Source organism: Anarhichas minor, unplaced genomic scaffold (genome assembly GCF_050575085.1).
Source record: "Anarhichas minor isolate MPS153535 unplaced genomic scaffold, ASM5057508v1 ptg000012l, whole genome shotgun sequence".
In the NCBI taxonomy this organism is placed as follows: domain Eukaryota; kingdom Metazoa; phylum Chordata; class Actinopteri; order Perciformes; family Anarhichadidae; genus Anarhichas; species Anarhichas minor.
The window spans coordinates 4,986,367-5,011,874 of record NW_027466458.1 but is presented as its reverse complement, the minus strand read 5'-3'; the positions used below and the strand labels follow the sequence as shown (position 1 = coordinate 5,011,874).

Below are 25,508 nucleotides of genomic sequence, written 5' to 3'. Positions count from 1 at the left end.
ACTCTTAGCAAATATTGATCAGTGCAGCTATAAGTTCAATTTATCATATTATTAATGGCAAATTTGACAATAAGAGTGCAGCTAGCAAGCTAATAAGCCGGATATTGAAGCTGGTGGCGACTAAACTAAAGACAAAATCGTTAGAAGTCCCGTGATACCTTCAGTTGACGGTCACAATTCTGAGCACAGAAGAACATTAAATATCCAGTTGAAGAATGACAGGACGACAGCTTTCATTCACTTTTTACTGATATTGAAATCAAATGGACAACGAACACACATGATCAAGCAACAGCTGGCTAATATCTAGTTCTCTTCAAAACCACAACTGTCTAATTTCAGTGACATAATTGTTTTATATACTGTATATATATTGCCTTCTGTATATGTACATAGGTACACGCATAAGAGTACATACACACACTGTTGAGGTTTAATCGCACACACAAACGGGTCATATTTATTGTAATGACTGGACTTTGTTCAGTCCCTGACTGGAGAGGGGAGAGGCTTTTCAAAAGGAAATGCATAGATTGGAACACAATTTGCCACAAGCAAGCTCTACATACACAGAAGTGCACACTGAATTTGGAGTTCTGTCATTGAATTTGGTCCCTAAAAAAATAAAATAAAATAAAATTAAACTAAAAAAAACACAAATTCGGAGATAGTGTTTTTTTTGCAAGGATGGGAAACAAAAGGCAAACTATTAAACATCAATCAACCCTCGTGGGCGAGAGAAGGATTGATGAGACGGACAGGTTAAGAGAGAAGAGCATCATGGGAATGATATCGTTTGGGTGTTGTGTGAAGCACGTTGTAGTGTAGCTGTAAGCCCAAACGAACATCAACCCTTCCCTTTTAGTGTCCCAAGTCACCCGCATTACACAAAGTGTTACACGAGACCTGGTGTGGATCTAACAGGCCTTGACAGGTGAAAATCTTTAGGTGGGGGGGGGGGGGGGGGGGGTGTCACAGAAGGGGTCTAAGGCCCTTTTTCCTTCAGACTACAGATTGGGTTGGTTGGTGTGCGTGTGTGGTGACAGACGATGATATGGAATGACGCCCCGAGCAGTCTTGGCCTCCTAGCGGACTAGCGGGGACTGCTTCAGGGAGATGAGGACGGAGCGCATGCGGGACACGTCTTTGGCCTGCTTGCTGGACTTGGGGTTGAAGTCACAGAGCCGAGCCACCCGCTCCCACTCCGTGCCCGGGTTGTTCTCATCCAGATCTGAAATCATTGCCTCCTCAGCCGCCCTACAAGAAACAGGGGAGAGGAGAAGGAAAGGACATGGAGTAGAAAACAATCAGTGGGGGAAGTGGTAAGACACACCAAAGTACACATACAGCTCCGAAGAAGTCCTCTGCTGATCACCAACACACACAAGCTCAGGTGGAAAAACTCAGTCCTGCCTTTGATGATTCATTTGTCAGAAATCTTCAATAAAAGTCAAAATTTCAGTCAAATTTGAGGAATTGTCCTAAAAAACATTAAGCATAAATCCCTACAATCTCTTTTCATGGCTTGGTGAGACTTTGATGATTCAGCAGAGTCTACTTTAGGGCAGGACAGTCCAATCAACACACAGAGATGGACATCCATCTGTCTTTAGGCCCATAAAGAGCAACAAGCTACAACAGTTTCATCCCCTGTGGCATGCCCCCCCCCCCCCCAACTCTGCTTACACATTACAGTACAGTCACCGGCATTATGTGACTCTCCACAACAGTTAATAAGTAAGGTACATACAACACACTGATGAGAAATCCAAAGAAACAAACCAAAGCTAAACAAAGTAATCAAAGTAAGTCCTGACAAGCATCTTTGGTTGGTTAAAAATGCCGTTCTGTACAGAACTGGGGGAGGGGCGTTTGCCCACACCCTTACACTTCAACTTGCCTATTTACACTGTTCTTATTCCTCAGCAAGACCCAAGGACAAAAAACTCATCTGTACACATGTCCTTGATTAAAAAGGAACAATCATGGCAAGTTTTTAATTTTTGTTTTTAACCAAGCCCAAAAGAACTGGAAGCACTGCTGGGCCTTGGCCATGCATTGCAATGCACTGCAGCTGAAAAGCAGGCTATTTGGAGGTGTGACAAAGAATGCGTATATTAACAGATCAATTACTGTCGTCCTAGTTAAGGTTTGGCGTTAGAAATCATCTATCAAACAAAAATAAAAAGACAAATATAAAGATATTTACACTGGAGGACTTACCACAACACTTGAACTTAAAAAAACAAAAAGTAAAAAAAAGACCAAATCTGAAAATGGATCAGTGCCACTATCGCAAGACATTTTGAGATGCAAGCCACAGATCATGGCTAAACAAATGTACAGTAAGCCCTCATCACACCCAACCCACAAATATAGTAATATTTTCCACTGCCGTAATACTTTTCTAATTACAAGGATTCTTTTTTATTTCCCACCCAACCTGCAAGCACAAACTCCGCTACCAACTACAACACAGTACACAAAGCAAAATGGGGATGAGAAGCCAATGAAACATTCACCGTCACAACAAATACACAGAAGGGACTAGAAGTACCACAACATCACAGAAGGGACATTATAACAAACCTCTATCTAGGCAGTGGAGCTAGCTGTCGGGATAGTAAACTGCGCAACATATCAATTATCTAACATACACACAGCACTGCATTGATCCCCTTTTTAAAGATATAAAGTATTTGGAGGTTGTGGGGTTTCATTGTTTTACTTAACTGGTCTAGGCGGTAGCAAGGATGGTTAATGTGTGTGCTTTAAGGTGCATAGGAAAAGAAAACAGGGAGAAACAGTTTCACAAGTCAGAATTTAGAAGAGAAAGAGAGAGAGAGAGGGGGAGGGGGGGGGTGAAATGAAAGACAACAAAAATGAGCTTAATGCAGATGTTGAAAGCCAGCATGCAAAAGCGACCATTTTTTAAACGTCATCTTTTTTTCTTCAACAGTGTTCAGAATTATTCTGATGTGCAGCCTTTGGTTTGGTGAGTGGAAAAGACATTTTTGCTTTATGCTATATTTCTGTCACACACACACACAACTGTGTTGATTTTTTAACTAATGTTCAAGAGCTCACCTACGAGCAAGATTACCTTGTTTCAAGACATTAACGCAATTCATTTAACAACATTTGCAGCTCCCACTCCCTCCAAACGTTAGTAGGCATTGTTCAGGTGCATTCATTCTCGTCACATTTTTTAATTCCCAACATTTGTGTGGGAAGTGGTATTAACATCACACAAGCCTTTTTGTTCCGACTGAATGCTTAGAAATGGAGTCCCCCTCAGTCTCACACTAACAAGATGTGTGATAAAGGTTCATTCTACACCAACAATCCCACATATAAAGGGAATACTATGCTGCATAAACTGCATTGAGGTGTGCACTTAATCAAAATATGAATAATTAAAAAAAAAAAAAACTGGCTATTGAAAAACACAGTAAAATACCTCTTTTCCTAATCACGAGACAAATTCTTTATACCGCGAGGCATTCAAAACATGTTCAGGTTTACGTCTATTAATTTACAAATACAGTGAAAATGTAATGAATCGAGCTCAACGAGCAAGCTGATGAAAGAACTAGAAATAAAGATGTTTACCAGGGAAAATGTGATAGCTTTCAGCTATGTACTTTTTATGTTTATCACTGCTACAGGTTTGGTCTCTCCTTGAACCTGAAAACCAAACCTGATGAATAATAACAATTTTTTAAAAAGCATGCACACCACAATGCAGTCTAATGGCTGCTCAATAGTCATTTTCGAGCAAAACCAAAGGCTGCACAGCTCGGCTCATTGGCCAGCTAGCTGGGGCAATTAGCACGCCATCGTGTCGTACAGCAGTAGCTACGGAGCAGCTGACATTCTGAAGCATGAACACACAGTTCAGTTTGAAGCAGTTGTGTAACCATGATATGACCAATGGTGCTTTCAATTAAGTCTTTGCTGTGCATTTTCTCTGAGCAAAAGGAAAGAGAGATAGTGAGTGCTGGACTCAATATCACAAGTCAAGTATATCTGCAGGCTTAAGAAACCCAAAATCTGAACCGTTTAATGCTACCTGGAAACTGAGGAACCAAAATAATACAGAAAGAAAAATGTATTTCTGCACAGGGGATTAATGTCCCTAAACTATTTATGACCTTCCTGCAGGCTATACAAATGTAAAATATTCTTAAAAAGGCAAAACAAGATATCAAATGGAGTTTCTGAAGCCTGCAGATAATCCTCCAATTAAAAGTCCAAATAAAAGGAATACAACTTGACCGTCACACAGTTTGGCACTATCCTGTTCTGCACATAGCCCTCGTCTTTACATAACCGAGTGGCTAGGGCTGGGAAGTTACTTTCAGAGGAAGGAATCGTCACCAAAAACAATGCCAACTCTGCACATTGTTCAGTGAAATAATATCTTATTTTATAAACAACAAGTTTAGGTGATGTCAGGTTTACCCAAACAAACGAGTCCAATTAGTAAAACACACTTGCTTCAAACAAATCTATACGCATCCTACTCCTGAATAGCATATTTTGAAGATTAATTTGTGGAGAGAAATAAAAAGGTGTTAAGTAGAAACAAAACACTTCATACAATTAATGTAAGCAAGTATTAATCGTTGGGAACTTTGGCTGAAGTGAAGCAGGAAAAGAGTACAGACATGGAAACGGATGAGGTCTGGTCATGAAAGGATTCATTTCATTTCCACGGATGGGACTGAGGAGCGTGGCGGTGAAGTGGCATGCAGTCATTCTCTTTACGGATAACTTCCTGACAGGCATCCACTCACAGATGACATGCAGACATATGGGGGAATAATTATTACTGTGGTTGACATTTGAAAAAGAAAGACAAAGCTAGATGAAGCATGTAACAAAATCCCAAATCAAAGTAGTTCAAACATGAACATGGAACTAAAAAATGTCAACACTGCCCGAACTAGTAATGAGATGATGGCAATGGTTGGATGCTCGGAGTTGATGACAATGGAGGGGGAGGGGGGGTAAATAAAGAAAACATGAGAAGGGAGGATGTTAGTTGGAGCAACATACACATAACCAATGAGCTCAGAGAAGGGCTGCTTGTAGAAGTCTTCATCCAGCACCCTGGACAAACATCCGCCCAAAACGACAGAGCAGCAAGAAGAGAAGAGAGACAGCGATAAAAGGGAGAAGAGGATGGAAACAACAAGCATTATAGGTTACCACACAACAATGAGCTAAGGCATGTCATCAAAGGCTCAGGGTTTTGTGCAGACTCCTAAATCCATGTGTCAGGTGGTTTCACAGGCTCAGAGAGGCCGTCAGGCGATTGTGTCCAACCTCCCCGAATCTTTAATTATAAGTCTGCGGTGTTCCGTAACACGCCAGCAGCTCTTCACACACAAAACTAATTCCACCAGGGAGAGAGCAACTTCAAAACACCTTCTGAACCAATCAGTCAATTAATTGAATCCCCACAATATGTAACTAACTGTTAATAATAATAATAATAATAATAATAATAATAATAATGATTTTAAGTATTCAACGGAAGATACCAAAAATATGTGCTAGTTACAGCGTCTATAATGTGAGGACTCATTTGCTTACCTGTGGTTTACAGTAATGAAATATTTGGCTTTTTTGGGGGGTCAAAAATAAATGGTAAATTAGAATCTGTCTTTTCTATTAATTTTACTGTATCAAGTGATTAATTGATAAGTTTGGAAAAGAAGAAATGGATTAATCATGAAAATTATTGTTAGTTGCAGTCCTAACACACAGAAGTATTTGTTGCAAGGCTACAGAAGAGTGTGTGTGTGTGTGTCACAGCATGAACTACGATGCTACTATATCATCATGTTCTTGGCTCATCTACTGTAGCATCTGAGGTTGCCCCCTAAAGAAAAAAGGCTTGACTTCACATTATTATCATCTAAGAGTGGAGCTGCTGACTGCATGGTGTGGGCTAACGAAGGGTAGGAACATTGACGTGTTGGCACAGCACCACGTTGTCTTTCTGGAACCTCAACGCTAAGGTGGACCCATTTCTGTTCCTTCTGGAGACCCTACGCACCGAGTCAAACCTTAGTATTCAGTTATAAGTTCATCCGTCACTTTTTTTAAACACCCTTTTTAAGTACATAAACTTTTTGCGGATCCTCCATGTGATCATCTTGGGTTTTTTTTGTTGTCCGGACACAAATGTGACTGTGTTCCTACTCATGGTAATATCAGCCCTCCCTCATTTCCCCGTTTCCACCCCTCTATGAAACCAGTACCTGTTATTGGTTTTGGTTTTCTCCAGCTGCTCGTTCTGCCTGGCGTGCCACTCTTCCAGCTCTACCTTGGCTTTCTCCTTCCACTCTGACTCCTGCGTCAGAGAGTTTTGATCTAGGGAAGAAGATGAGCGTGGAGATTAGCGATAAAGAAGTGAAAAGGCAGATGGGAAGGTAAACACAGCAGCAGGGACTAATGATATGAATGACGGGGCACATTTTACACACCGGCCCACATACTATTGAAAAAGGTTTGGCATAGATCTCCTGAGAACCTTTACTTCTCACTGGTCTGTGCTGCTCCTTTATAAAAACACAAGGTGGTCTGGGCTTACCTAGCAACTCCAGCCGCTCGCCTTGCTCCTCCCTCCACTTGCGTAGGCTTTCAGGTTCGGCCTGCAGCCGGTCTGCACTGGAAATTGCTGCATAGGCGTCAGATGGACCGTTGCTTTCCTGAGAAACAAGGGAGACATGCAGAGACAATTGTGTTACTTCACAGAAATCCGTTTTATCAATACACCGAGGTATGGCGAAGAAACCTTCTCATCCTGAATTATTCATCTCTCCAATATACATTTAGTATGACTGTTCTTAAAAGTTAGCAGTATACTGGTTGAGAGGCTTTATTGAGACCAAATTTGAGTTTCATCAGCTTTACCCTGCTCACTGCCAGAAAGAAGTCCCGACAGTGCAAAAGGCAGCAATGTTGCAACGACAGCACAGGAAAAGGAAGTTGGAGTGAATCTAACTGCCAGATGTTTAAACCTCTGCGGTCAGCACTGAATTCACACAACTAGCACTAAAAAGGAAACAAGTATTTTCCACACCACCACTTAAATACTACAAATATGTTTGTAAATATATTAATGAGAAAGCTGCAGAATACAGCTCTTAAGAGACAGCAAGCAAAATACCTACATTTAGAGAAGATTAAAGATGTTTGTTTTGGACGGGTGTGTACTTTGACAGCCGTATTATGCTCAGAAAGTCTCCCAATCCACACAAAATACAGAGGAACAAACACCAGGACAAAATAATTGGGTAGAAATAGTTAAGAATCAAAACATTGTCAGAAAGTATTACCCCATGAAGCTCTCCGTTGACGGCACCATCTGCAAAAATACAAGAAAAATAGCTGTTAGTAATCAAGCACACAGACAGAACTCTATAATGGCAAGACTTTGGTTAAATGGGATTATTTTACTATCGCTGAATCCGCAAGATTGGCATACACACATATTTCATAATATGATATGTCAGCAGTTCTGACTCACTACTTGCTAAACTACAACGAAGCTACACCATCGAGGAAACGAGGCAGTACGGGCCAAAGGTCGTCCAAAGCTCTACTGATGTCCTACTTTGGCTGTAACTGGCAGACACGGTTGTAGCAAAATGTCGCGCTGCCAGCAAGTAGTCAAGCTTAGCAGGAAGCAATGAATGACACAAGCGAGTACGGTAACGCTCGGTGAGCTTGGATCGGTCACGTAACAAACAGTAACGTTATCATCCAGAGTTTTCTGTTTCACGTTACGTCTTCATTTTACGTAGCGTTGACACAGGTTTACGTTACCGTTAGCTATAAGACCATTTGGCTAATTTGCTAGCTAAGCCAACAATAGCTAGCATCAACCTTCAGTGTCCATTTAGAACCAAATTAAGGTTTAACGGGAGTTATAGTTTATTGCATACGCCCTAAGATGAACTAACTAGACGGACAATATTAGTGTGGAACGGAGGGAAACGGCTTCATCTTGACCACAACGGAGACCCACCGGTAGAGTCTCCCAGCGACGAGGGGACCTCTCCGCTGTCCAGGATGCTGAAGCCTTCGTCGTTTTCAATCCCCGCGATTTCGCTCTCCTGCTGGGCCAAAAACGCGGCAGCGGGATCTTCATCCGAGCCAACACCGTTTCCAGCGGGGGGCGCGTTCAGCATGTCAAAATCATCCATGTTGTGAGTACTTGTGGGAGGATAAAGATGAGAGGCTGTGTGCAGGTGTGGACCTAAACTGACTAGCTGGCTCAACGGAAGGAAAGACTGCAAATATAACAGAAAAAAAGGTAGCAAAGCGGAAACGGAAGAATAACCAATCAGAAACCAGGATGGGTGACTGACAATACAGAGCACCAATCACAAAACAGCTACCTCTAAATGGGACCAATCAAATCTGTGAACGCTCCTGCATACGGGTCCCATGACCTGCTACGTGCTGTCAGAGCTGTGCTAAAAATCCAGTCTGAGATATATATATGTGTATATGTATATAAGTATGTATATATATATATATATATACATACATACATATTTAAAGCTGGTGGAGCACCTAGGCAACGTCTGTTGTGTCCATTGTGTTTAGCCCAAGCACAATGTGTATGGTAGTTAATTATTAACTGCTCTGAAAACCTCAAAGAGCTCAGGTGACAAGCAAACACTCACCTGACTGTGCTACTACAGTTACTTTCAAAGCTAGAATTTACCAACATAAAAAAACTTTTGCTCTGAGCTGAAAACATGTGTTGCTGCATGTAACAAGGACGAAACATATGCATCCAGTTGTTGCCTACTTTACAGAGGCCATGAAAAAACAAAGATGGGTCTCCTTATTGATACAGGTGAGCATTTTTCAGAAGTACAGTTCTGCAACATCTAATGTCACTGCATTATCTAAATCTTGGGACTTGAGTGAGGATGTTGGACTAGATGATGACCTGGCTCCTTATTCCCTGAAATTTACACTCAAGATAACTACTAATTATTTTAAAAATTACAATGTAATGTTGTTGTAATTCAACTTTTCATGATTGTAATTTAACATCATCAAAATAATTAAACAAGTGAGGAACATGGCGGAACATGACTCACAGTGCACAGATATTAATAAATTGGATGATGACTGAGTTTTGCAATACTGACTTTTGATGGTCTGGAGTGATTCTAAAACTTAGAGGGGACTACAGTGAAAGATTCAGATACAGCTTCTCTGTTGTTGCTCCAACGTGTTACTGGTTTTGGATATAGAACGCAATAATCAGCAGTGTTTTAATGGGCGACCACTGTTGCGATGTAAAAGTCCCATTTACAGTACTTGTGTGACTTTCATTCAGTTTAAATATCTCATAAGGAGGAGACTCGTATGATTCAAGACTGAGAAAAGGTGCATTCACTGTCAAGAAGTAAAATTTACAATGGGAAACAGCAGCTCAGTCAACTCTACTGGACCCCCAGAAACACATCGCCCCCAATATCAGATTTGTTTAATTTCCTCATTCTTTTACTAACATGTTTTTTTTTTTTTAAATTGCATGTCTCTTATTTGGGCCTTTTCACTACTGAAGATGTTTTAAATGCTGAAGGCAAAGATATTTGTGTTTTGCATGAGCATTGTAACAATTGCAGTTTTTCTGCATAGACATCCAAACGAAGAAGCTGCATAAACACCCAAAGAGAGCAACCATATTGTGGACCAGGCTTTTGCAAAAGGTCAGCAGGATTTGTACTAAGACGGTACATTTATTTGGACATAAACCCCAAAAGATGACAAAGAAATACATCCCAAAAAAATTCCATCAGCTTGTAATGCACAATACAGTATGTAATTAAATACAAGTCATATAAATCATTTTGAGATAAAATGTATCTTCCAAAGGCACGAAGAAAACTTAAAAATCAGTTTAAATCTTCATAAGGTCTGTGGTAATGAAATGGTACAAAGAAACACCTGACACAGGCAAACAATTCCCCCTCTAGGCTATCCTTATACTACAGCAGCTAAATCAGTTGCGACCTAACGTTTCATTATAGCATTTCAACTGATTTTTCAATAACTATTTCTTCCTTATCACCAACTACATTAACCATTATCTTTAAAAACAATTTCTTTCCCCTATACACCTAAAATAATTTAATGCATAACCAAATAGAGAATGAAAACTCCAAACAACATTAATGGAAAAGTGAGACGGCAAGTAATTAAGGTGAATTGACAGGAAGCTGCAGAAGAATGTTTAAGCAGTATTTTGGTCACATCTGATACAAGCTTTCTATAACAACAGACTTTTCCATCCACCCACATCACATCAAAGTAGAATGGGTTAGTCCTAACCTGTATGGGTAAATTTGGTTTGAAGATGGCATTAATGTTTACTCAAAAGCTGAAAAGCTTAAATGCTAAACCCCCCCCCCCCCCCCAACCTGCGGTTTACACTGACTGATGGTTTGCACGCATCGTCATTGTCTAGCCTTCAAAATGTATGCTTATGTATCTATCACGGCAGTACAAGTACTACTTTCAGTTGTGCTGTCCTTTTGTTGGTAGCAGTCCTTCGTAAATCAGAATGATATCCTTCAATATTTCCTTCTGGTTGCATAGTCTAAAACCATGCTTGCCGCTCCGAGTAAAGCAGGTTCCTCCAACTCTGATTCGACAACCTTGATGTTCTGGGCAGAGACGAGGGCTCTCTCAGAGATGACGTGCTGCACTGGAGCCTGGTAGTAAGAGGCCAAGATTCCGGACAGAATCACCAGCGTGGGGTTCACTATGTGGAGGATGTTGATGATGCCCACACCTAGCGCTGTGGAGGCTGGAGAGAGGAAGTTGAAGACAGATAGAAATGAGACTTTGCTCTTATTTTTAATCGAAGAGTTTGTGAGCAATGACGTGTGAACTATGAAGGACGGTGAGGGGCAAGAGGAAAATTACACTAATTTTGTTTAACAATGCAAAGCGTTTGAATCCCTGTCATGACAAGAGACTATTTTCTGTTCTTTAGTTTGGTGCTCTGACCTTTCTTCAGAACAGCGTCAGCTTTGTAGTTCCCCAGTCTGGCTGCGTTGATGAGGTGGGCAGCAGTGATCGGCTCCGTGAGCTTCATATCCATCCCCTCCACCTTCAGCAGGTCCCCTGAGAGACACACCAACACATAGGTCAGATGTAAGGAGCTACATTTAATTAACTTGTCAAAAACACTACGCCAGGTTTTTTCTTTATCACGCTAGATTTTAACAAAGGCATCAATTCTGAGACAACTTCAACGGTAGTTAGAAAAACTGTAAGAAATAAGTTTATTTTAAAAATTCCTCCATCCAATAAATTCAACCAACTTAAACACACGATGTTTAGAAGACACACCTTTCTGAGCTACTTTCTGGATCATCTGGGTATAATCGAGTCTCGGCACAATCCTTAGCTTCATACACACCAAAACAAACACTCACCATCGTGCAGCCTTTTGGCCTCTTTCTGCAGGGCCATGCCGGATGCGTAAGCCTCGATGCATCCTCTGCTGCCACACGAACACTCTGGGCCTTCTAATGAAACCATGATGTGGCCCAGCTCTGCAGCGCAGAAGGTACTGCCATGAATCAGCTCGTTGTGATGGATAATCCCTCCTCCAATACCTACACAAAGAGTCAAGATATTTACTTCCTCAGATCGTAGGTGCAATTAAGAAACTGATTTGAGTAATTTAAGTAAATCATTCCAATAAACTCATCATTTCTTTCAAATACAGCTGTAGTGATGATCACAATGTGCTTCGTGAGACAGGGCTCACGGTTTAAGACACTCGCAACAGGTTTCGTACGAAATAAAATATACTACGACAGTAGCAAATTCATTACTAATTCCTATTTGGCACTAAACTGTGCCTTGATAGGCTTCGATATGTCCCCAGAAAGACCAGATCTACTGTATGTTGGACTAACATTCCCCAAACACCTTAGTTGGCCATAAGCTGCAATTTCCAACGCAATAGTGGTGAATGCGGCTGTGCAGAATAAACAAAGCAGATTCGATTGACATCGCAAATGGCGGAAACTTGACTAATCTTAATGCAGTTTAGCTGTTATCTTATGGTGAGAGATCACAGCAATAGACTTTTGCCTGGCAACGTTGCAATCAGTTGCACATCTACTTTTTCAACCTATTCTACTACAAAATTACTTAATTTCTTACCACGGTCAAAAAACTGTTTGCTCTACCACTTGCTGCACACAAATGGCGGCAGCACTGACGAGTTATATTCATTAAAGAGGGTTGATTTAATATGAAAAATACTAACTCGTTTAATATGATGAATCACTTTATTCATATTGAGGATTTTGTTGAAGGATGTTTCATTTTTTTAGGGTGATGTCATAAATTATGACAACAGACGTTCAAGGCCTCATTCAAAAACCTCAACAGAGGCTTCGAATGTAAAACAAAACAAAGGTATTCAGTACAGCTGTAATTAAAATACATAGCAGCTTTTTTTTAAATTGCTTTTTTTGAGCCAGCAGTGAGTGATATTAGGCGGAAATTCTCACCGCTCACATGCCCTGATCCTGACTCACCTGTTCCTGTGATGACAGCGACAAAGTTCTCCACCCCTTTTCCGTGACCAAACTTCCTCTCAGCCAACGCAGCACAGTTGCCGTCATTGTCCACCCAGACGGGCAGGTGCAGTGCGTCGGAGATGGGTGTCCTCAGGTCCACAGAGGACCACTCCTGAATCAGCTTCGTGGAGTGCAGGACCACTCCTTCTTGGGGGTTTACACGCCCCCCTGTGGAAACTCCTAAGATGTAGATGAGAGATTTTAGAGGAGCAATGACATGATAGTTAGATAATAGATAACAGGTTTGTCAGCTTCACAGACTATTTTCATTCATTAATGTGAGTGTGTTTTTTTTTTCCTTCATACCAACACCGAGGATTCTACAGTTGAGGCAGACAGCGTCCCGCATGGCATCTGCACACATCTTTAATATGAGCTGCATCCTGCCCTCGAAGTTCTTTGGATTGGGCTGAGTATACTTCTTTACCATCTTACCCTGGACAGAGAGGGAGGTGGTAAAGGGGGGGAAGGACAGAGTGGTGGCAGGGAAAGAAAAGGGAAGAATAGCAGAAGAGCATGAAGCAGCTTTTATTGCAGATAGTAAAACTGAGGCACAAACTGAATCACAAAGAAGACAAAATTCTTAGTGCCTATAAATCATGCTTAGTCACATCTTAGACATTCGAAAGTTGTAATTTGAATCATGGCTTTATTGATAACCATTTGAAAGTAAACACGTTCAAAATGCAAAGAATCAAAGTATCAAAAAATGGAGAAACATTCAAACAAACGATTACAGAGTCCATGGAGCATACCCTCATGCTGACGATCGCCACCCTGAGGTTGGTCCCTCCCAGGTCTATAGCCAGAGCGCTCTGTGTCTCCAGGATGTGATCGATGTCCTGGGAGATGGAATCTTTTACAGGGGGGAAACAGAAAGTCTTCTGGAGGGGCTCATCCAGGTCAATGGCCCGTAAAAACTTGAGAATACGAGGAACTGCGTTTCCATCGCCATAAATCTTAGAGCTGATGGGACACAGAAGTGCAGAATGTAAACATTGTTACATGGCTTCTAAGGAATAAAGAGCATCAATCCTGTACTTAAATTAAACATTTCCACAATTTTCTAGAGGCAGGGCGCCATCGTCTCACAGATCTCTAGGGCCTAAAACTGTGTTGCACTAATGATCACACCTCAGCGATTAATGTTGAGGTAGACATTTTTTCACCGGACAGAATGAATACTTTGCATGGCCCAAAGTTTACTCTTATTTCAGACCCCAATACTACCTGTGTGTTAGCCAGAGATTGTGTGAAAAGGTCATTTTAAACACTCTGTTAAGACAAATAGAGATAATCTATAAACAGGTAGATCATTTCAAAGTCATGTAGCTGGTTTCTCTATAAGGAGATGGATTTTGACTGTGACACTGGACTTTGTGAATTAGAAGGCTGTCAAGATATCATTGGAAGCGCAGTAAATAAAACTACGTTACTGGCACCCAGTGAGACAGACAGGCAGTACATTGGTCATACCAGGGGTATCTCTTTCCAAACTGCAGCTCCAGAGCGTGGTAGATCTTATTGTGAGTGTCGGCATCTCTGACATGTAGAACATTTTCACCTGGCGGAGAGAGAAACGTCATCAACATAGCTGTCGAGCCCCGAGGCAGATTCATTCAACAGAATAACGCTTGCTTTGGAAATCGCTAATAATACCATAGCAGCATGTTTGTCTTCCAGCTGCCACAATCCTCTAATATTCAGAACAACAATAACTTGTGTCAGATGACAAACTGTCTATATGAACACATTTTGTAAAGCTGAAAAAAAAGCTCTGTCAGCAAAGACATAAAGAACTTTTGCAGAGCTGCCCCTTACTTCAGCAAATGTGGTGCCTCATTACTGATTTAATCCATATTTTGAGCTTCGTCTGTCAGACAGCAAATCAGGACCATAATTACGGCAGAGGCAGCAAGTAACTATAATCCTGTTTTCTGTCATACATACCCGTTTCTCGGCCAGTTTGCCTTGTGCCCAGGTTAATGACGGGCGTGCCAAAGGCCCCCGCCTCTCGTACCCCACAGCTGCTGTTTCCGATCATGCAGCCGGCGTGTTCCAACAGCTGGATGAACTGCTCAAAGGGAATGTGCTTTACTGCCCGGAAGTTGGGGTGCTGCTCGATGCCCTTCTTTCGCATCACGCGCACCATCTCCTTACTTCCTGTTTACATAGGAAGGGGTTTGGTCAAGTGAGATAGAGGAGCCGGGAAAAAACAGAAGGAACTAAAGGGACCAGTAAGTGAAACTAACCGGCGTCAATGTTAGGGAAGAGGATGAGGGTCTTTTTGTTGAAGGAGAGCAGGGCATCCAGCATCAGCCCGTAGATCTTAACGGATTGCTGGATGTCAGTGGTCACTGGGTGCTGCAAAGCCACAATGTAGTCACCCTCCTGCACCGTGTCACCTGCAACATGAATTAAGCCCCGCACATGACATACAAACATACTCTAATGTCTCCCACTTTATTTTTGCCCCATGACTGTCTCCCCCCCTACCCAGCCAGCTCTTGATGGTATCCATGTAGTCGTCTCTCTGATTTTTTGACAGCAGCTTGTCATATGAGGGGCAGCCAGCAAGCAGGATGCGAGAGTGGTCCTCGCACATGGCGATGAGGTGCTGCTCTGCCACGCGTGTGCAGCAGGCGTGGTAATGGGCCAGTTTGCTAATGGCGTGGCGGATTGAGTCATCGATTGTACCACTCACCTGGGAAAAAAAGGGAGAGAAAAGATTATGTTATGTGGTAACAATTACTTTCTTACATTACCGCTTTAAAAAGGTAAGAAAAGGTATCACCGCATACGATACACACTGTGTGTAGTGCGGCATTAACTGAAATGTAATCACAAGTCGAATTTTCTCGTATGTTCTCTCCCCCTGCCTCCTCACCTCTCCCCCCTCCACGTGAAGTATTCTAATGTTCATCAGCGCTGCAGCAGTTGCTAGGGCCAGCGCGTCAAAACGGTCGCCATGAACGACCAGGATGTCAGGGCGCAGCCTCTGTAGGACATCCGGCAGTTTCACAAGTGCCAGCCCAACGCTCTCCACCATGGCTGCCTCGTCCTCTCCTCTCACTATGGTGTGGAGCTTGGAGCCGATGTCAAAGTCATCCTGCTCGATCATACGGAAAGTGTTCCTGCGGAGCGGGAAGTAGGAAAAGACAATGAAAGGAAGAACTTGAATGAAACACCCGTGGCGATTATGGACCGTTGTGTTGGCTAACAAAGGATGCCGTCATACCCATAGTCATCAATGAGATGTGAGCCAAGCACCACGACTTCCAGATCAAACTCGTCAGGGTGGTTTTTGATCCCAAACATGATGGGGGCCAGTTTGGAGTAGTCCGCTCTGTTGCATGTTGCCACACACACCCTCAATTTCCTCTGACACTACACCAAACGGAGGTGTAACCACACACAAACACACACAGAGACCATTAGTTGATTGGAATTTAGCATGCACACCACGTAGAAACACCCCTCTCTCCAATAGTTGTTTAATTATTCAAATACAAATGACTGATAATGTCCTAAATGTTTTCACATGGAGCCAAAGACACAAAGCAATACCTGATTCTCGTCTTCTGTCTTGGTCCTCTCCATTCTTTCTTTGCACCTTTGCATTCTCAGAAGGTACAACTCCTAGAAAACAAGGACAATAGAGAAGGTGAGATCCAGTAATGGGTTTGTAATGCATGATTTTAGCATATTATGTTCAGTACCCTAACTCACCCACAGGTCATACTCACCTGGATCTTCTGAATATTCAGATGCTGTAGCGTGGAAACATTTTTTTGAATTTTACACAAAGAACACATGCTGACCATTTTTTTTCCAGAGGTGATAAACATGCTGTAGGACAGTGCTTTGCATGGCAAAGTGGTGGTCACACACTCACACCTGGTACACTCTGGTCACATGGCAGAAGGAAACTGGCCTTGAGTGAGTTCGTAAGGGGTCAGGACTATTGTCCACAAGAAATGATGACAGAGGGAATCGAACTTCAATCCCTCGCAGTACCTGGATATGTTTACAACCTATTTGTATTAGTCCATTTCATTTTAAGATTTAAGAATTTGTTCAACCCCTCCATTATCCTGAAGGGTCAGACCTGTCTAAACTACCAACTGGGACATTAGTAAAACAATGAAGATTAAATCACTGAGTAGTCCTACGACAATCTTTGGTATGATTAGAATTTTAGTTGACAACATTGCACACCTGACCCAAAACTACAAAGACCAAGCCCCAGAATTTAAATGGACATTCTGACTTGTCATACTATAAAGCAGGTGTTACGAATAAGATTAATCAGTGCTACTCAGTAAGCCATGACAGTGGGCCACTCTAGACCCTATAATTGAAACAGACAAATGGAAATCAGACATAATTCATTTTATGATTTACACCCGAGCATTTCTTACCGTGTGACCTGTGTGTCAAAATGTCGACTGTGAAAAAATACCTTGCTGCTTATCTTCTCTTCAGCTGTCAACAGTGTGCACCAATGGCAGATCACAATATGTCACGTACCCTCTAGTTCATTCAACTACGTTAAACTAAAACTGGTGAAAGAATCCTCATTTTACAAACACTTGCTGCCATCTGCTGCCGTGAACACATTATGACAGTTTCCAAATAAGCATTCAAAGTCAAGTTCTTGAATATAAAAAAAAAAATAATAATAATCTTTGAGTGTCATTTCCAGAAAAATTATAGTTACTCTATATATTCGAGCCAATGTGGTGAATCACAGGGACCGCAAATTCCAGAGCGGATTGAGTGCTTGGAGTTATGAGAGCCATGGCAAGTACCTTCTTGTTTTTAGGGCTTGTATTTCATATTGATAACAATCCATTTCCCCGGTGCATATACAACATAAATAGTTGGTCAATATAGAAACATTAGCCTTTGTGGATGGAGCCTTTGTACTGATGGTATGAAACTGACCAAGGAGAGGAGCCAAATCAGAAATCAAGGCAATGGGTACTACTCACAAAGAGAGAATAACAAAAAGAGGGGACAATAAGTGTATCAACATAGGCAATATCGAGCCCTTTATCAAATAGGAGCAAAGAACATCTCAACTGTGCAAATAAAAAAGGCCTTGACTGTGCTATGTCATAAGTTGTGACTTCAGCTGCTTAAAGAATGCCATCTATCAGCCACAAAAATCTTTAGGTTACTTGCGTAATCCCGGTTCTCTGAGTAGATTGAGTGAGTGTCTCAAATTGGGAACGCCTATGGCGTGACCTCATAAGAAGCTCCCATTGCATTCTGCCAGCCAGGATTGGCTGGAAAAAAGCACGTCAGTGTCAAGGAGGGTGGAGGCCCTCCCCCGATAAAAAGGGCTTGACGCTACGCTGCCAGTCATTCAAAAATGCTCACCTCTTCCTCGCTACGAATGAGCAAGGAGGGTGGTCTGGTGAGACACTCACTCATGCTACTCAGAGAACCGGGGTTACGCAAGTAACCTAAAGTTCTCTTTCATAGCATTTGTTTCGTGTCTCACATTGGGAAAATACTGACTCCCGGATTGCTGGGCAGATGTTACTGGGGAACCAACTGTCCTTAAATTAGCCTTACCGTGGTTTAGCCACACAAAGCACCGAATGGGCCCGACTTGCAGCAGCGCAAATCTCCTGAATGGAGATCCCTCTGAAAAGGGCCCATGAGGTAGAGAGACCCCTGGTGGCTGCAACCCCTTAGAGCTATAGGCTAAAGCAATAGCCCCCAAAATCCAGTGAGAGAGCTGCTTTGAGACTGGCTTCCCCAAGTGGTTCTTTGCCCAAGACACAAAGAGCTGGTCACTTTTCCTACAGCCTTTGGTTCTGTCAATGTAGATGCGTGAAGCACGCACCGGACACAGCATATGTAACCGCTGATGCTCATCTGAGGAGAATAGCAGGGGATAGAAGGACACCAGATCAATTGGGGAGTATGACCCTAACACATTAGGTATAAAGGCAGGGTTAGGATGTAAAGTCACTTACATTCCCCAAAGAGAACTTCGTACACGCTTAGTGGACTGAAAGAGCATGAATCTTACCTACTTGTTTACCTGAAGCAAGAGACAACAACAAAGCTGTCTTTAAAGCCACCATTTTCAAGTCTACTTGTTCGAGTGGTTCAAAAGGTGGAGCCGAAAGAGTATCCAACACGGTGGCAAGGCCCCAGGATGGGACCAGTGGTTTAGAGACCGGGAGTTTACGGCGTGCACCCCTCATGAAGCGGCAGACCAAGGGATGCTGGCCTACAGCCCTTCCCTCAAAACCAATATGACAAGCAGAAATAGCTGCCAAGTACACTTTGATGGTGGAGAAAGCCTTCCCTTTGTCCTGGGGCTTGTAACTGTGTTACGGCAAATTTAAGACTGTATCCCCTGTTTAATGTTCTCATAACCCACTCTGAGCTGGTGCATTCTGACCAGCTCGCTGTTTTCAATGACAGAGGGCTGACAGGCCAGTCTGTCATACAAGGAGTTAGAGCTCCTTCTAGTGGTATAGGGACGTAGCACTGCTTGTTTGGTACTACGCAAGCGTGAGACAGAACCGAGCTCTGTGAAACTGCTCGTGAACAGGGCCGTTGGAGTGAGCGAAGCCAGAAGGCTCATCACAACCAGGGTGGCTATCAGGCTAGCTGTTTCTTCCTCCTTACCCCGTGAGAGGAGGCGGGGGGTGGTTTGTCAGGCCGGGTCCCTTCTTGAGGGAAAGACTTCCTCTGCCACAGGCCCTTCGGAGCTGATGCTCTCGGCGGAGCCTGACTGCTTGAGGTTTCAGCAGCCTAGGGGTTCTGAAAGTGGGAGGCGGTCACGCTACCGCCTGGGCAAAGGACTGGCGATGGACTGGAGGGGCGACGGGAGGCGGCCTCCTCAGCAGACAGAGCTTAAGGGCTTCACCCTCCTTTCTTTCCTCGCACTTCTTCTGCATCGACGTGACCGCTGTGCCGAAGAGACCGTGGGGTGTGGTTTGGAGGTGTCGAGGAGGTCCTCCTTCTCTTTGGCTGACAAGGTGGTGAGATTCAGCCAGCGGGCTCTCTCCTGCAAAACCATCAACCCCATGGCTCTACCTTGTGAGTGGATCGCTACCTTGAGGTGGAGGCAGTGGTCGTGATGATGCACACCTCTTCCCATAACGCCGGGTCAGGCGAAGCCATCATCATCTCCTCCTCCAGCTCGGCTTGGTATGTCATTAGGAGAGATGTGGCATTAAGGGCCCGGACCGACAGTGCAGCGGCCTTGTATGCCTTATCTGTCAGGTTGGACTGGAACCGGTCCGCTCTGGATGGGTGAGCAGGTCCCGGGGACGACAGGGATGTTTTCGGGTGGAGGTGAGCCGCCACCACGGGCTCCACTGAGGGCATGTTGCGAAAGCCGTGGCTCTCCATTCCCTCACAGTCAAGCATGGAACTACCTGTCACAGGATGCTTCTCTCTGTACGGCTTATTGCGCCAAGAGACAGCAAATTCCTCCAGTAATTCTGGGAAGATCAGCAAGAGTTGTTCTCCCATTCATCATAACGGGACCGCGTCACCTCAGCCTGGACTTTGGGCCATCGGATCTTGAGCTTAGCGGCGGCGCGTTTGCACACGTCCTGCAAGTCTAATATGGGGAAAGATGCATTCCCATCACCCGCCGGAGTCACAGAGGCTTTGGGTTTTGCAACCCAGCCGGACAGTAGAGAAGAGCGGTGTGCTGCGAGGCAGGGACCGGCAAACTGGCATATTCTCGGGGCAGCGGATCCACAATGTCCAGTTGATCTCCCCAGCTCGGTCCAGCTTCAACTTCGGGGGCCATCAGCTCAGCTAGCTCTATCGGCTCTTGAGCTGCTGCGGTGGAAGCCATAACTGGGTCGCAGTCGGTCATATTCGTCTGACGAGCCAGACAGCGACATAACACTTTGAGGGAGAATCAGCCACTGTGTGTGCACTCCTCCATTGACTCAAAGGTGGCATGGGCATGTTTTAAACCAAGACACATCACACACATCTGGTGAGTATCCAAGCTCGATATTTTATTCTCGCGCTTATATTTTTTCATCTGCTTTAATAGGGACAAAAGCGGCAGCCATGGTCACTAGCAGGGATAATTAGCTGAAGAGCTAAAGTTACACTATGTGCTTATGCTAGTCTGGTGTGGCTAGGGAATAGCGGGAGCCGACTGGGAGCGTTGTGACTTCCAGGCGGGTTATGCAGCGGGAGTATTAATACTCTGTGGTGTGTTAGCCCAGTGAAGCTAACGGTAGTTTGAGGAAAGTGTTTCTACTTTCATGGGGTATTGCTACCTTGGCGTATTGCCACTCGGTTTGGCTAGCTGGTGAAAGTATTTGCACTCTCCATAGTTAGCAGCTCAGACTACTGTTTGATGACAGGCTAGTATGAGCGGTAACTCTCAAATAACTGAGCGCCCGGTGACCGAACAATATATTTTGCTGCCTGTTGAAGAGCGACAGCAGTTGTTTCGGCTATGCACCGGTATGACCGGTATGAGTGTGAAAAATTGATATCATACGAGAAATTAAAACCTTAGTGCTGGGCGGTATACCGGTTGAACCGGTATACCGTCCAGCACTAAGAGAACCAACCACAGTAATCCAGTATTGTTCAAGTGAGCATTCCGGACTCGAGCCTTACTGCTTCGAATATGACTTACTGTCCATGAAACATGATTAAATTACGTGTGTGAATGCCAACTTAAAACATATTTGAGTGACGTAGTCAAAGCAACATGAATCCATTCCTCGTGGCTCTTTAACTCTTTTGTGGCAAATATGAAGAGAGAAAAAACAACCTCTTGGACTAAATAATGTGATTTACCCTGAGTCTCATTCAGCCCGCCAGTGACTTCCACTCAAGCATCACAAGACAGCATCAGCAGCCAGTGTTATGGTATGGGGGCAGGGACGCATGCAGAGAGCAAAAGGCAGAGATGGCACAGCAATAGCGGCAGACAGAGATACAATGCACACAGAATAAAAGAGGGACAATGACAGACAGTGAGACGGTAAGGAAGGATGTGAAGATAAAGACAAAACATATGGTAGAGCGATGACTTACATGTGGGTTTATCCACAAAGAACGCGGTTGCTTTTCCATCCCTCGCCTCTGTGGATTATCAGCTAAAATCACACCCTTTTTCCAATCCTTCTATCCTATTATTTCTCCCTTTAGCCCAGCCGCATTAGGCAATGAAGGGAAGAAATGCATGAGCCAGCAAGCAGCAGAGGAAGGGAGAAAGGAGGAGAGAGAGGTAGGGTGACAGACTGATACAGCTGGGGGAGGGGCTGAGTGGGATCTGGGTTGGGTTTATTTTAGTGCTGGGCAAGTTAACGCCTTAATTTCGCATTAAGCATTCATCAATTAACGCCGACAATTATTTTATCGCGTGTTAATGCATTTTTTTAATTTATTATTATTTTATTTTATTTTTTAATTGAAAGACAAGAGACAATACATAGACATAACAAGAGGATGACAAGAACAGTGGGATAAAAGGCAGCAAACATCCTATAGTCAGTTGTGTGTGTGTGTGTGTGTGTGTGTGTGTGTGTGTGTGTGTGTGTGTGTGTGTGTGTGTCCTTGAGCCTTTTTTAAGATGGGAAAAAAAAAATGATCTCCGCGGTCAACTCAGCAGACACTTACATGTTAGTGCACCTATATGCTGAAATTCACGGTAAACGCATTTAAACGGCACAGATCGGGAGCGAGCGAAGGACTTTGAAAGTTAGCGGAAAGATTAACGTGAGACAACATCCGGTTTCTTCAGACGAACATCCGGTTTTCAGAATAAGATGCCAACAAAGTATGAATTATATTCACATTAAGTATAAAACATGCTACCTGCATCTCGTGAACCAAATGTTATTGCACTTTTGTTCATATAGCAGTACTTTTAAAATAAAAGTGCGCAATACACTACTTTTGAATTCATTATTGAATAGGCAAAAGTTGGGACCGGTCCAACCACACACCCTTGATTGTTCTACTTCGTTGGAAACCCCGCTGCACCTATCTGGCTGACTCTATCCAAAGGAATGCAAGAGCTGTGGGTTTTTTCAAGCAGGTCTAACTTCAACGACTTTCTAACTAAAATTCTAAAAAGTCCATCTTCTAGGATAGCTCTCCTTAAGTGACCCTCTGTACTATGGCCACCTTATGCTCTGCTAGCTATGTTAGCTGTAATTTTGTATAGGTTGTATCTCGGGTTGGTAACAATAGCAGCTGGGTTCCTCGATTGTTAATGATTCATTACTTATCTTCTGTGCTCATATTAAAAGCCAGCATTATTGATACATTGTGTGTTCCATATAGAGCGTGGATGAACTGCATATTGGTTGTGTGAATGTGCAATGCATTAACCAGAAGACTAGAGTTTGTCTTGGGGTAGTAAATAACATGCAGAATTTACGGTTTTGTTTTTCCTTCTTTTTTTACACTCCATTTATGGATTCAATTACCCTAATTATTTCAACATTTAGCTTGTTTATAAGACTGAGTGAAACCATACAACGAGACCATATTTTTATGGGTGTATAGTCCCCTTTTAGTTTAGTCAATTATGCCAGTTACATTTCAGTTTCTGTCAAGACTGCACACTCCTACCAGCCCAATAGAGATACGCCTAGAAATAATCACTAACAGACTGCAGCATCTGCGGGCCTTCACCTCACTGGTCAGTACCTATAGCAATGCCAACATTGATCAGACACAGCTGTGGTCAGAGGTAAAACTATGACAAAACCATAAAAACCCTGCAGCCTTCTGAAGTCTGCCACGTCTCTGATTCACAGGAGAGTTCACTGACTTACTATTGGGAGTGTTCTGTGTATTTAAGAAGTGCAGGGACGTACAGGCTTGCCTCAACGTACCAAAAGAGTTCAATGTAACTTTCTGGCATTTTATAGAATAATCAATTCATTGAGATAATAATGAGCAAGCAGATTAATCAAATATGAAAATAATCATTAGTTGCTGCGCTCAACTAATGCAGGGTACTGGAGATGCATTGATGAAGTGGGTATTTGCCTAATATAATGCACTGCAGCAAAGGCATAATGACAGTCACATAACGTCAAGTGAATATTAGGAAACATAGTGTATTCCTGTTCTTGACACGAGGGAATGACGGTAACTACGTTTACATGCACAAAATATTCCGTTTTTTGCCCATATTCCTACTAATGCCGTGTGTCACAAACTGCGGTAAAGAAATAAACAGTGAGGAGCATATTCCAAATGCGCAAAAAACAATCCTAATCCCAAATAATATCGGCATATCTCATTTATCTTCATCTGAAAAATGCTCCACCAGCCGCCACTGGATACTGCAACAATTACGCCCAGCTTTATCAAACTAATCTGTACTAAAGGAAGCACAACTTTGGGTAATTCCTGTGATTAATGTCCTGCAGATGTGGTTGCATGAGGAACCACCTGGGTATGTTGTCCACACCTATTTATTAAAAGCCCACAAATGTTGCTGGAAAATGTTATACTCAATTTAACTGAAAATTATGATAGTGCAAAACCTCCTATTGTATAGACCAATTTGTAGCTAACCCAAAAAAGTGGACAAAATAAGAGGTAATCCTAAGAAGGCAAGGACGAACTGTTTTCATACACCTGTATGCACATCTGCTCAACAATATGTTCCTCCGCCTCCTCTTTCACACAGTCGCTGCAGCAAACAGGCATCTTTGTGCAGCAAGACACGTTTGTTAGCTGTTTCAGCACCTTATGACAAGCACCGGACTTGTTTTCCTTATTATTGAGGTTCGTTTTGTCCAGACGAATGTTTATTTATTTGACATTTACTACATGTACTAGGAGAAGACCCACTGGAAGAAGAGAACACCGTCGCGGTGGACGTGTCAACGCTCGCAAACTAGCGAGTAACGTTAGATAGCTCATTAGCAGTATTGTGCAACGTGGAACAAGCAGCCTGCTGTGCCAGTGACAGCACTTCGGATTTTTTGCATCTGCAACCCAGAAAGTACAACAGATTCCTCTTCCACAGACATTCATCCACTGCAGTTCACGTCGACAGTCTTCCCATCCCAGTAGTACGACACTTTTTACTAAACGATTCCAAGCGAGCGTGTCTCCCTAATGTGCATGAAGTTCAACACGTCAGACTTCATGCAGCGTTTCTGGTCTGTTCCACGTCGTCCGGAATCCCACAATGCCTTGCGAAGCGATTCGCTAGTGTCCCATAGAACATGAATGGGGGCGAACTTCGCGTCACGTCGTGCCGCCTGTGTTTTCCGTTGGCTTCAAAAATACGCCAGGCAAATTGGATTTAAAAAGTACAGACAGTATCATATCAATGCAGAGTTGTTGGGGCACGTTGTTCAATTCATCCGCGCATGAGTTAGTGACTGAACGTTTCGCAGCGGCGTAAGGGAGGCTGACGTTAGCTGGCGAACCCCACATCACAGTTAGCTGAAGTTATCAATCCCTCTTTATCAAACATGATAGTACCCTGATACGGATTCCCACCGAGAGACAATTAAGTTACCTTGAATTATCCAGATACGTTGTCCTCATCTAATGCTGAAGCAATCCGTGGTTACTTTCACTTATTTCCCTTCTGCTTGAGGTTTTCAGTAGTTACTAGCCAACGAATATAGGGCAAGGAGGAGTCGCGACTATAAGACCGGATATGCTTTGTTCGGACCTTCATAATAAAAAAATAAAATACATTGTAAATGGGGGGAAAATACTTCTTCCAGTCATTTACTTATAATATTATACATATCAAATGTCAAATATGCAAAGGAACCATAACCAGATTCTCAATTACAGAGGGGTATTAATTTGTTATGTGTCTTTAAGAGTAAATCATCTCAGTCGGATCTAAATGTACAA

The 25,508-nt window shown here is 43.0% G+C and overlaps 2 protein-coding genes across 6 annotated transcripts; both read right to left on the bottom strand.

Annotated features, from left to right (window-relative positions):
• Positions 1 to 231: 231 nt before the first annotated feature.
• On the bottom strand, positions 232 to 8,317 carry clta (clathrin, light chain A). Of its 3 annotated transcripts, XM_076090357.1 has the most exons (6): positions 8,045 to 8,317; positions 7,353 to 7,381; positions 6,605 to 6,722; positions 6,273 to 6,384; positions 5,062 to 5,115; positions 1,264 to 2,769 (listed from the first exon to the last, which is right to left on the bottom strand). In XM_076090357.1, exons 1-6 carry the CDS (start codon positions 8,220 to 8,222, stop codon positions 2,649 to 2,651), a joined length of 612 nt encoding a protein of 203 aa, XP_075946472.1. In that variant the 5' UTR covers positions 8,223 to 8,317; the 3' UTR covers positions 1,264 to 2,648. The 3 variants fall into 3 exon arrangements, with proteins under 3 accessions (XP_075946473.1, XP_075946472.1, XP_075946471.1); XM_076090358.1 differs by lacking the exons at positions 1,264 to 2,769; positions 5,062 to 5,115 and adding an exon at positions 232 to 1,257 and having other exon boundaries at positions 8,045 to 8,311; XM_076090356.1 differs by lacking the exon at positions 1,264 to 2,769 and having other exon boundaries at positions 3,882 to 5,115.
• A 1,436-nt stretch (positions 8,318 to 9,753) lies between these two features.
• gne (glucosamine (UDP-N-acetyl)-2-epimerase/N-acetylmannosamine kinase) lies at positions 9,754 to 25,280 on the bottom strand. Of its 3 annotated transcripts, none has more exons than XM_076090350.1 (14): positions 25,159 to 25,280; positions 16,215 to 16,286; positions 15,886 to 16,034; positions 15,535 to 15,781; positions 15,144 to 15,351; positions 14,900 to 15,052; positions 14,598 to 14,810; positions 14,124 to 14,211; positions 13,403 to 13,613; positions 12,954 to 13,083; positions 12,606 to 12,827; positions 11,487 to 11,669; positions 11,056 to 11,172; positions 9,754 to 10,852 (listed from the first exon to the last, which is right to left on the bottom strand). In XM_076090350.1, the coding sequence occupies exons 2-14, from the start codon at positions 16,266 to 16,268 to the stop codon at positions 10,617 to 10,619; spliced, it is 2,211 nt and encodes a 736-aa protein (XP_075946465.1). In that variant the 5' UTR covers positions 16,269 to 16,286; positions 25,159 to 25,280; the 3' UTR covers positions 9,754 to 10,616. The 3 variants fall into 3 exon arrangements, with proteins under 3 accessions (XP_075946465.1, XP_075946467.1, XP_075946466.1); XM_076090352.1 differs by lacking the exon at positions 25,159 to 25,280 and adding an exon at positions 17,069 to 25,098; XM_076090351.1 differs by lacking the exon at positions 25,159 to 25,280 and having other exon boundaries at positions 16,215 to 25,098.
• Between the last annotated feature and the right edge of the window lie 228 nt (positions 25,281 to 25,508).

What these genes read in the sequence shown, in the direction of transcription:
- gne (XM_076090350.1), bottom strand. Translation starts at nt 16,268, where the DNA reads ATGCAAAGGTGCAAAGAAAGAATGGAGAGGACCAAGACAGAAGACGAG. An exon ending in CATCTCATTGATGACTATGG is followed by an intron (nt 15,782 to 15,885) that starts GTATGACGGCAT and finishes CCCGCTCCGCAG; the next exon opens with GAACACTTTCCGTATGATCG. An exon ending in TGACGCTGTTCTGAAGAAAG is followed by an intron (nt 10,853 to 11,055) that starts GTCAGAGCACCA and finishes TCCTCTCTCCAG; the next exon opens with CCTCCACAGCGCTAGGTGTG.
- clta (XM_076090356.1), bottom strand. Translation starts at nt 8,222, where the DNA reads ATGGATGATTTTGACATGCTGAACGCGCCCCCCGCTGGAAACGGTGTT. An exon ending in TCAACGGAGAGCTTCATGGG is followed by an intron (nt 6,723 to 7,352) that starts GTAATACTTTCT and finishes CTTGTTTCTCAG; the next exon opens with GAAAGCAACGGTCCATCTGA. An exon ending in CGAGCGGCTGGAGTTGCTAG is followed by an intron (nt 6,385 to 6,604) that starts GTAAGCCCAGAC and finishes CTTCTTCCCTAG; the next exon opens with ATCAAAACTCTCTGACGCAG.